This window comes from Bombus bifarius, unplaced genomic scaffold, assembly GCF_011952205.1.
Source record: "Bombus bifarius isolate JDL3187 unplaced genomic scaffold, Bbif_JDL3187 scf7180000007970, whole genome shotgun sequence".
Lineage (NCBI taxonomy): Eukaryota > Metazoa > Arthropoda > Insecta > Hymenoptera > Apidae > Bombus > Bombus bifarius.
In genome coordinates, this window is record NW_022884356.1 from 4,116,708 (window position 1) to 4,129,470 (window position 12,763).

The following is a 12,763-nucleotide window of genomic DNA, read 5'->3' on the forward strand; positions in this document are numbered from 1 at the left end:
TGCGATGTACATGACAATAGCAGCAGAGAAAGTACGTGCAACTGTCGACATCACTGGAAATATTGATAACCATCCGGTTTACAGTAACAGTAACAATAGAGCTATTATAATGGAAGATAATACTGTAAGTACATGCAAAAAGTTTCGTCGAACAATTCAAAAGCGTTGCCATTAATATTTAACGAAATAAAACGTTATAATTTTTTATTTGGTAATTTCGAGAATACTTAATACTTCACGATCATAACCAATTGGCAACCGCTGTTAAAGATTACTGTCACGATCGAATCGCTACTGTCACTAAGAATATTAATTATAGAATGTTGATTATAGAACGTTAATTTTTATGCTACGGAAACAGTAAAAATATTGCAAGAAGATATTATAGTAAATAACGAACGAGTGACCTCGTATCATGCTGAGTGTACCGATTTATCAGCGATCCTCGAACAATGGCGGAGAAATATTAATTTACGGAACAATAGCAGTACAGTAGAAAAAAATTTCATTCGGATATCACCTAAGAACGATTTAGATTTAGTAAATATCGAAGAGACACGGTACAAATCGAAGTCTGTTCCTATGAAGGATCACGAAGTCAGTTATCCTTATCCTTTCACAGATTATATTCATCCCCGATTTTGCGCCGATTTTTCACCTATAAGTACTTATAGAAAGCCACACCATCGGCTTGTCAGGAATCTGAAATCAATTCCGGTCAATCATGAATCGAATTTAAGAGACGATCGTGAAAGAACAAAAAGGGCAAGAAGATGGTTAAACTCGTTCTTTCGTGGCAAGCGGAAAAAACTGAATCAGAGTTCTTCGATCGACGAATATTTTAAGTTAGAAGATCAATGGAATAAAACGCATTTATTGCCGAGATTGGTAGAAGCATCGCAGGCGCAACGAATTATCAATGAAACGACATCCGGCTCACCCACCACAAGTCAAAATTTAAATCTATATCAAATATTGAGATTACATTTGATCCCTAAGAAAACTACAGCTTTCGTTAAGAAAAGGAGAAAAAGGAATGTTAGGAATAGAAAAGACATAGGTGAGAAAACAACGGATATTTATGAAAAAGAAATCCATGCGTACTCGGATATTATGCAGCTGCTACATACGACCAAATCGGATATTGAATCTCAGTTAACTTATAACACTGAACACCAAAGCGAAATAGATAGGTTACAGACAACTTTGAGCTGGTTAGATCAAATAGGAACTACAACTGTGTCTATTATAGATACGCATGGTGCGTATGAGAAAGAAAGTACTAAAGGGACTTCTACGTGGCACGGATATGATGATTATATTGGAACAATGGCAATAACGCCGAAAGAAACAATCAGCCTGTCCGAATCACAAATAACTACACGTACAACGACATATACGATAGGAAACATCCCCATTACCAACATGACTACGATGCCGTCGCCAGTGTTTGAAACAACTCCTACCAAGTCTATCATTACTCCAACGACAATGCCGCCATCGGCAACCGTGGAAACTACTATGCATGAAATTACTGATATTACAATACCATTACCAACGACAACCACAACCTTCCAACCAACAATTGCGAAAAAGGCTACAGAAGAAACTATAATTGCGATGACATCGTCACTTGAAACAACAACTATCACTCACGTAACTGTTAAAATGTCGTTACCAACGTCAGTGGAAACCACTACAAAAGAACAAATTGTTACAACGACACTCTTACGCGACATAACAACTACCATTCCCCTATATACCACTGCCATAACGTTGCCAACAACAATGACTAAAACCACTGCGGAAGAAACAACTATTACTACGACGGTATCAACATCTATATTTCCCATCATCACGAAGTTTACAATGTCGGATTACACAACTGTGGAAGCCACTGTAAAAGACACTTTTATTACTACAAAACCAGTACCTGAAACAACATCTAGCTTTCCTATTACCACCATGTCTACAATGTTGCCACTAACATCTGTGGAAACGATTGTGGAAGAATCTGCTGATACTACTACAGCAACCAGGCCCGAAATAACTACTATGATCGATACAACTACAACTACACAGTCGCTACCAACAAGTGTGGAAACCACAGAGTCAGAAACTACTGCGACTGCATCGCAGGCCCCTACGGCAACAATTATCTCCTCAATTACAGCCATTACTACAATGTCCCCTTCACCGACTGTGGAAACAACTATTGAAGTAACTGCAGTTATTACAAAACCTAGGATTGAAACAACTACACTCACACTGTCGCCCCCAACAACTGCGGAAACCACCGAGACAGAGATTACAATGGTTATACAACCGGCACCTGAAACGACAACTATCTCCCCCACTACCATCACCACCACGACGTTCCCTCCAACAACTGTAGAAACAATTACGCAGGAAATACCTGCTACTACGACATCCAGAATTGCAACAACTACAACTCCAGCTGCGGTTACAACAACATTGTCGAGCCTGAAAGCTGCCGAAACAATTACCGAAAGAAAACCTGCTACTACAACAACCAGCACTGCAACAACTACAACTCCCATTACGATTACAACCACACAGTCGCCACCAACACCTGCGAAAACAACCGAGAGAGAGACTGCAAGGACCACACAAACGGTTCCTGAAACGACAAATATCACACCCATTACTACAACCTCCACAAGAACTGAGGAAACAACAACGGAGAAAACTCCAGCCACTACAACACACAGGAGTGTAACAATTACAACTAACGCTACGACTATAACAGCACCGCCGACTTCTACAACAGTAGAAACAAGAGTGGGAGGAACTACTGTTTCCATAATAGCCACACCTAAAACAACTACGACTGCTCTCACGACTATAGATACACCGAAGCATCCTACAACTCTGAAAACGACAATAGAGCAAACTGTCGTTACTACAACACCCTGGATTGAGACAGCTACCACTCCCGCCACGACTACAGCCACACCGTCATCACCTACAACTGCGGAGGAAACTACTATTTCTACAATAGCCAGGCCTCAAACAATTAGCACTTCGGTCGCGACTACAGCCACACCGTCGTCTCCTACAATTGTGGAAACAACTATAAAGGAAACTGTTGTTACTACAACACCCTCGATTGAGAAAACTACCACTCCCGTCACGACGACAGCCGCACCGTCACCTCCTACAAAGGTGGAGGAAACTACTATCTCCGCAATAGCCACGCCTGAAGCAACTAGCACATATGTCACGACAACAGCCACACCTTCGCCGCCTACTACTGTGGCAACAACCATAGAGGAAACTGTCGTTACTAACACACACTGGATAGAGACAGCTACCACTCTCGTTACGACCACAGCCACAACGCCGCCTTCTACAACTCTGAAAACAACAACGGAGGAAACTGTCGTTACTACAAAACCCTGGATTGAGACAGCTACCACTCCCATCACGACGACAGCCGAACCGTCACCTCCTACAACTACGGAGGAAACTACTATTTCCGCAATAGCCACGCCTAAAACAACTAGCACATCTGTCAAGACAACAGCCACACCGTCGTCGCCTACTACTGTGGAAACAACCATACTGGAAACTGTGGTTACTACAACACCCTGGATAGGGACAACTACCACACCCCTCACGACTGCAGTCACAACATCGCCTCCTACAACTGTGGAATCAACTGTGGTGGAAACTACTGTTTCTACAATAGCCACGCCTGAAACAACTACCATTGCCGTCACGACGATAGCCACACCGTCGCCTCCTACAACTGTGGAAACAACCATAGAGGAAACTGTGGTTACTACAACACCCTGGATAGAGACGACCACCATACCCATCACGACTGCAGTCATAACATCGCCTCCTAAAACTGTGGAATCAACTGTGGAGGAAACTACTGTTTCTACAATAGCCACGCTTGAAGCAACTACCACTGCCCTCACGACAATAGCCACACGGTCGCCACCTACAACTGTGGAAACAACCATAGAGGAAACTGTGGTTACTACAACACCCGGGATAGAGACAACTACTACTCCCGCCACGACTACAGCCACACAGTCACAGCCCACAACTGCGGAGGAAACTACTATTACTACGACAGCCAGGCCTAAAACAACTAGCACATCTGTCAAGACAACAGCCACACCGTCGCCGCCTACTACTGTGGAAACAACCATACTGGAAACTGTGGTTACTACAACGCCCTGGATAGAGACAACTACCACACCCATTACGACTGCAGTCACAACATCGCCTCCTACAACTGTGGAATCAACTGTGGAGGAAACTACTGCTTCTACAATAGCCACGCCTGAAACAACTACCACTGCCGTCACGACAATAGCCACACCGTCGCCTCCTACAACTGTGGAAACAACCATACAGGAAACTGTGGTTACTTCAACACCCTGGATAGAGACAACTACCACACCCCTCACGACTGCAGTCACAACATCGCCTCTTACAACTGTGGAATCAACTGTGGAGGAAACTACTGTTTCTACAATAGCCACGCCTGAAACAACAGCCACTGCCGTCACGACAATAGCCACACCGTCGCCTCCTACAACTGTGGAAACAACCATAGAGAAAACTGTGGTTACTACAACGCCCTGGATAGAGACAACTACCACACCCATTATGACTGCAGTCACAACATCGCCTCCTACAACTGTGGAATCAACTGTGGAGGAAACTACTGTTTCTACAATAGCCACGCTTGAAGCAACTACCACTGCCCTCACGACAATAGCCACACGGTCGCCACCTACAACTCTGAAAACGACAATAGAGCAAACTGTCGTTACTACAACACCCTGGATTGAGACAGCTACCACTCCCGCCACGACTACAGCCACACCGTCATCACCTACAACTGCGGAGGAAACTACTATTTCTACAATAGCCAGGCCTCAAACAATTAGCACTTCGGTCGCGACTACAGCCACACCGTCGTCTCCTACAATTGTGGAAACAACTATAAAGGAAACTGTTGTTACTACAACACCCTCGATTGAGAAAACTACCACTCCCGTCACGACGACAGCCGCACCGTCACCTCCTACAAAGGTGGAGGAAACTACTATCTCCGCAATAGCCACGCCTGAAGCAACTAGCACATATGTCACGACAACAGCCACACCTTCGCCGCCTACTACTGTGGCAACAACCATAGAGGAAACTGTCGTTACTAACACACACTGGATAGAGACAGCTACCACTCTCGTTACGACCACAGCCACAACGCCGCCTTCTACAACTCTGAAAACAACAACGGAGGAAACTGTCGTTACTACAAAACCCTGGATTGAGACAGCTACCACTCCCATCACGACGACAGCCGAACCGTCACCTCCTACAACTACGGAGGAAACTACTATTTCCGCAATAGCCACGCCTAAAACAACTAGCACATCTGTCAAGACAACAGCCACACCGTCGTCGCCTACTACTGTGGAAACAACCATACTGGAAACTGTGGTTACTACAACACCCTGGATAGGGACAACTACCACACCCCTCACGACTGCAGTCACAACATCGCCTCCTACAACTGTGGAATCAACTGTGGTGGAAACTACTGTTTCTACAATAGCCACGCCTGAAACAACTACCATTGCCGTCACGACGATAGCCACACCGTCGCCTCCTACAACTGTGGAAACAACCATAGAGGAAACTGTGGTTACTACAACACCCTGGATAGAGACGACCACCATACCCATCACGACTGCAGTCATAACATCGCCTCCTAAAACTGTGGAATCAACTGTGGAGGAAACTACTGTTTCTACAATAGCCACGCTTGAAGCAACTACCACTGCCCTCACGACAATAGCCACACGGTCGCCACCTACAACTGTGGAAACAACCATAGAGGAAACTGTGGTTACTACAACACCCGGGATAGAGACAACTACTACTCCCGCCACGACTACAGCCACACAGTCACAGCCCACAACTGCGGAGGAAACTACTATTACTACGACAGCCAGGCCTAAAACAACTAGCACATCTGTCAAGACAACAGCCACACCGTCGCCGCCTACTACTGTGGAAACAACCATACTGGAAACTGTGGTTACTACAACGCCCTGGATAGAGACAACTACCACACCCATTATGACTGCAGTCACAACATCGCCTCCTACAACTGTGGAATCAACTGTGGAGGAAACTACTGTTTCTACAATAGCCACGCCTGAAACAACTACCATTTCCGTCACGACCATAGCCACGCCGTCGCCACCTACAACTGTGGAAACAACCATAGAGGAAACTGTGGTTACTACAACACCCTGGATAGAGACAACTACCACACCCCTCACGACTGCAGTCACAACATCGCCTCTTACAACTGTGGAATCAACTGTGGAGGAAACTACTGTTTCTACAATAGCCACGCCTGAAACAACAGCCACTGCCGTCACGACAATAGCCACACCGTCGCCTCCTACAACTGTGGAAACAACCATAGAGAAAACTGTGGTTACTACAACGCCCTGGATAGAGACAACTACCACACCCATTATGACTGCAGTCACAACATCGCCTCCTACAACTGTGGAATCAACTGTGGAGGAAACTACTGTTTCTACCATAGCCACGCCTGAGACAACTACCATTGCCGTCACGACCATAGCCACGCCGTCGCCTCCTACAACTGTGGAAACAACTATAGAGGAAACTGTGGTTACTACAACTCCCTGGATAGAGACAACTATCACACCCCTCACGACTGCAGTCACAACATCGCCTCCTACAACTGTGGAATCAACTGTGGAGGAAACTACTGTTTCTACAATAGCCACGCCTGAAACAACTACCACTGCCGTCACGACAATAGCCACACCGTCGCCTCCTACAACTATGGAAACAACTATAGAGGAAACTGTCGTTATTACAACACCCTGGATTGAGACAGCTACTACTCCCGCCACGACTACAGCCACACAGTCACAGCCCACAACTGCGGAGGAAACTACTATTACTACGATAGCCAGGCCTAAAACAACTAGCACATCTGTCAAGGCAACAGCCACACCGTCGCCGCCTACTACTGTGGAAACAACCATAGAGAAAACTGTGGTTACTACAACGCCCTGGATAGAGACAACTACCACACCCATTACGACTGCAGTCACAACATCGCCTCCTACAACTGTGGAATCAACTGTGGAGGAAACTACTGCTTCTACAATAGCCACGCCTGAAACAACTACCACTGCCGTCACGACAATAGCCACACCGTCGCCTCCTACAACTGTGGAAACAACCATACAGGAAACTGTGGTTACTTCAACACCCTGGATAGAGACAACTACCACACCCCTCACGACTGCAGTCACAACATCGCCTCTTACAACTGTGGAATCAACTGTGGAGGAAACTAGTGTTTCTACAATAGCCACGCCTGAAACAACAGCCACTGCCGTCACGACAATAGCCACACCGTCGCCTCCTACAACTGTGGAAACAACCATAGAGAAAACTGTGGTTACTACAACGCCCTGGATAGAGACAACTACCACACCCCTCACGACTGCAATCACAACATCGCCTCCTACAACTGTGGAATCAACTGTGGAGGAAACTACTGTTCCTACAATAGCCACGCCTGAAACAAGTGCAGCTGCCGTCACGACAATAGCCACACCGTCGCCTCCTACAACTGTGGAAACAACCATAGAGGAAACTGTGGTTACTACAACACCCTGGATAGAGACAACTACCACACCCCTCACGACTGCAATCACAACATCGTCTCCTACAACTGTGGAATCAACTGTGGAGGAAACTACTGTTTCTACAATAGCCACGCCTGAAACAAGTGCCGCTGCCGTCACGACAGTAGCCACACCGTCGCCTCCTACAACTGTGGAAACAACCATAGAGGAAACTGTGGTTACTACAACTCCCTGGATAGAGACAACTACCACACCCCTCACGACTGCAGTCACAACATCGCCTCTTACAACTGTGGAATCAACTGTGGAGGAAACTACTGTTTCTACAGTAGCCACGCCTGAAACAACTACCACTGCCGTCACGACAATAGCCACACCGTCGCCTCCTACAACTATGGAAACAACTATAGCGGAAACTGTGGTTACTACAACACCCTGGATAGAGACAACTACCACACCCCTCACGACTGCAGTGACAACATCGCCTCCAACAACTGTGGAATCAACTGTGGAGGAAACTACTGTTTCTACAATAGCCACGCCTGAAACAAGTGCCGCTGCCGTCACGACAGTAGCCACACCGTCGCCTCCTACAACTGTGGAAACAACCATAGAGGAAACTGTGGTTACTACAACGCCCTGGATAGAGACAACTACCACACCCATTATGACTGCAGTCACAACATCGCCTCCTACAACTGTGGAATCAACTGTGGAGGAAACTACTGCTTCTACAATAGCCACGCCTGGAACAACTACCACTGCCGTCACGACAATAGCCACACCGTCGCCTCCTACAACTGTGGAAACAACCATAGAGGAAACTGTGGTTACTACAACGCCCTGGATAGAGACAACTACCATACCCATCACGACTGCAGTCACAACATCGCCTCCTACAACTGTGGAATCAACTGTGGAGGAAACTACTGTTTCTACAATAGCCACGCTTGAAACAAGTGCAGCTGCCGTCACGACAATAGCCACACCGTCGCCTCCTACAACTGTGGAAACAACCATAGAGGAAACTGTGGTTACTACAACACCCTGGATAGAGACAACTACCACACCCCTCACGACTGCAATCACAACATCGCCTCCTACAACTGTGGAATCAACTGTGGAGGAAACTACTGTTTCTACAATAGCCACACCTGAAACAAGTGCCGCTGCCGTCACGACAGTAGCCACACCGTCGCCTCCTACAACTGTGGAAACAACCATAGAGGAAACTGTGGTTACTACAACTCCCTGGATAGAGACAACTACCACACCCCTCACGACTGCAGTGACAACATCGCCTCCAACAACTGTGGAATCAACTGTGGAGGAAACTACTGTTTCTACAATAGCCACGCCTGAAACGACTGCCACTGCCGTCACGACAATAGCCACACCGTCGCCTCCTACAACTGTGGAAACAACCATACAGGAAACTGTGGTTACTTCAACACCCTGGATAGAGACAACTACCACACTCCTCACGACTGCAGTCACAACATCGCCTCCTACAACTGTGGAATCAACTGTGGAGGATACTACTGTTTCTACAATAGCCACGCCTGAAACAACAGCCACTGCCGTCACGACAATAGCCACACCGTCGCCTCCTACAACTGTGGAAACAACCATAGAGAAAACTGTGGTTACTACAACGCCCTGGATAGAGACAACTACCATACCCATCACGACTGCAGTCACAACATCGCCTCCTACAACTGTGGAATCAACTGTGGAGGAAACTACTGTTTCTACAATAGCCACGCTTGAAACAAGTGCAGCTGCCGTCACGACAATAGCCACACCGTCGCCTCCTACAACTGTGGAAACAACCATAGAGGAAACTGTGGTTACTACAACACCCTGGATAGAGACAACTACCACACCCCTCACGACTGCAATCACAACATCGCCTCCTACAACTGTGGAATCAACTGTGGAGGAAACTACTGTTTCTACAATAGCCACGCCTGAAACAAGTGCCGCTGCCGTCACGACAGTAGCCACACCGTCGCCTCCTACAACTGTGGAAACAACCATAGAGGAAACTGTGGTTACTACAACTCCCTGGATAGAGACAACTACCACACCCCTCACGACTGCAGTGACAACATCGCCACCAACAACTGTGGAATCAACTGTGGAGGAAACTACTGTTTCTACAATAGCCACGCCTGAAACGACTGCCACTGCCGTCACGACAATAGCCACACCGTCGCCTCCTACAACTGTGGAAACAACCATACAGGAAACTGTGGTTACTTCAACACCCTGGATAGAGACAACTACCACACTCCTCACGACTGCAATCACAACATCGCCTCCTACAACTGTGGAATCAACTGTGGAGGATACTACTGTTTCTACAATAGCCACGCCTGAAACAACAGCCACTGCCGTCACGACAATAGCCACACCGTCGCCTCCTACAACTGTGGAAACAACCATAGAGAAAACTGTGGTTACTACAACGCCCTGGATAGAGACAACTACCATACCCATCACGACTGCAGTCACAACATCGCCTCCTACAACTGTGGAATCAACTGTGGAGGAAACTACTGTTTCTACAATAGCCACGCCTGAAACAAGTGCCGCTGCCGTCACGACAATAGCCACACCGTCGCCTCCTACAACTGTGGAAACAACCATAGAGGAAACTGTGGTTACTACAACTCCCTGGATAGAGACAACTACCACACCCCTCACGACTGCAGTGACAACATCGCCTCCAACAACTGTGGAATCAACTGTGGAGGAAACTACTGTTTCTACAATAGCCACGCCTGAAACGACTGCCACTGCCGTCACGACAATAGCCACACCGTCGCCTCCTACAACTGTGGAAACAACCATACAGGAAACTGTGGTTACTTCAACACCCTGGATAGAGACAACTACCACACCCCTCACGACTGCAGTCACAACATCGCCTCCTACAACTGTGGAATCAACTGTGGAGGAAACTACTCTTTCTACAATAGCCACGCCTGAAACAACTACCACTGCCGTCACGACAATAGCCACACCGTCGCCTCCTACAACTGTGGAAACAACCATAGTGGAAACTGTGGTTACTACAACGCCCTGGATAGAGACAACTACCACACCCATTACGACTGCAGTCACAACATCGCCTCCTACGACTGTGGAATCAACTGTGAAGGAAACTACTGTTTCTACAGTAGCCACGCCTGAAACAACTACCACTGCCGTCACGACAATAGCCACACCGTCGCCTCCTACAACTATGGAAACAACTATAGCGGAAACTGTGGTTACTACAACACCCTGGATAGAGACAACTACCACACCCCTCACGACTGCAGTCACAACATCGCCTCCTACAACTGTGGAATCAACTGTGGAGGAAACTACTGTTTCTACAATAGCCACGCCTGAAACAACTGCCACTGCCGTCACGACAATAGCCACACCGTCGCCTCCTTCAACTGTGGAAACAACCATAGAGGAAACTGTGGTTACTACCACACCCTGGATAGAGACAACTACCACACCCCTCACGACTGCAGTGACAACATCGCTTCCAACAACTGTGGAATCAACTGTGAAGGAAACTACTGTTTCTACAATAGCCACGCCTGATACAACTACCATTGCCGTCACGGACATAGCCGCACCGTCGCCACCTACAACTGTGGAATCAACCATAGAGGAAACTGTGGTTACTACAATACCCTGGATAGAGACAACTACCACACCCCTCACGACTGCAGTCACAACATCGCCTCCTACAACTGTGGAATCAACTGTGGGGGAAACTACTGTTTCTACAATAGCCACGCCTGAAACAACTGCCACTGCCGTCACGACAATAGCCACACCGTCGCCACCTACAACTGTGGAAACAACCATAGAGGAAACTGTGGTTACTACAACACCCTGGATCGAGACAACTACCACACCCCCCACGACTGCAGTCACAACAGCGCCTCCTACAACTGTGCAATCATCTGTGGAGGAAACTACTGTTTTCGCTAACAGCCACGCCTCGAAACAACTACCACTCCGTCACGACTACCACGCCGTCGCCACCTACAACTGTGGAAACAACCATAGAGGAAACTGTGGTTACTACAACACCCTGGATCGAGACAACTACCACACCCCTCACGACTGCAGTCACAACATCGCCTCCTACAACTGTGGAATCAACTGTGGAGGAAACTACTGTTTCTACAATAGCCACGCCTGAAACAACTACCACTGCCGTCACGACAATAGCCACACCGGCGCCTCCTACAACTGTGGAAACAACTATAGAGGAAACTGTGGTTACTACAACTCCCTGGATAGAGACAACTACCACACCCCTCACGACTGCAGTCACAACATCGCCTCCTACAACTGTGGAATCAACTGTGGAGGAAACTACTGTTTCTACAATAGCCACGCCTGAAACAACTGCCACTGCCGTCACGACAATAGCCACACCGTCGCCTCCTACAACTGTGGAAACAACCATAGAGGAAACTGTGGTTACTACAACACCCTGGATAGAGACAACTACCACACCCCTCACGACTGCAGTCACAACATCGCCTCCTACAACTGTGGAATCAACTGTGGAGGAAACTACTGTTTCTACAATAGCCACGCCTGAAACAACTGCCACTGCCGTCACGACAATAGCCACACCGTCGCCTCCTACAACTGTGGAAACAACCATAGAGGAAACTGTGGTTACTACAACACCCTGGATAGAGACAACTACCACACCCCTCACGACTGCAGTCACAACATCGCCTCCAACAACTGTGGAATCAACTGTGAAGGAAACTACTGTTTCTACAATAGCCACGCCTGAAACAACTACCATTGCCGTCACGGCCATAGCCGCACCGTCGCCTCCTACAACTGTGGAAACAACTGTAGGAGAAACTGCTGTTACTACAACAGTCGTTCCCGGAGCATCTACTACTGTAATAGTTTCTGGTATGTTAGTAATTAAATCTTTTAAGTTTGTACAACTTTCGAAAGGAGTGCTTCTGGAATTCTAAATGAATTTTCAGTTTCTGCAACTGCGGAATTTATTAGTGAGATCTTAA

General features: G+C 47.2%; 1 protein-coding gene across 1 annotated transcript; it reads left to right on the plus strand.

Moving 5' to 3' along the window:
• The first annotated feature begins 4 nt into the window (after positions 1 to 4).
• LOC117212638 (mucin-2-like) lies at positions 5 to 12,715 on the plus strand. Its single transcript, XM_033457589.1, has 3 exons — positions 5 to 124; positions 334 to 11,836; positions 11,901 to 12,715. The coding sequence occupies exons 1-3, from the start codon at positions 5 to 7 to the stop codon at positions 12,713 to 12,715; spliced, it is 12,438 nt and encodes a 4,145-aa protein (XP_033313480.1).
• Positions 12,716 to 12,763: the final 48 nt, after the last annotated feature.

Excerpts from the sequence above, each read along its gene's own strand:
- LOC117212638 (XM_033457589.1), top strand. The coding sequence starts at position 5 with ATGTACATGACAATAGCAGCAGAGAAAGTACGTGCAACTGTCGACATC. Across the intron at positions 125-333 it reads TTATAATGGAAGATAATACT|AACGTTAATTTTTATGCTAC; the intron begins GTAAGTACATGC and ends TGTTGATTATAG. Across the intron at positions 11,837-11,900 it reads CCACACCCCTCACGACTGCA|CCACGCCTGAAACAACTACC; the intron begins GTCACAACATCG and ends TTTCTACAATAG.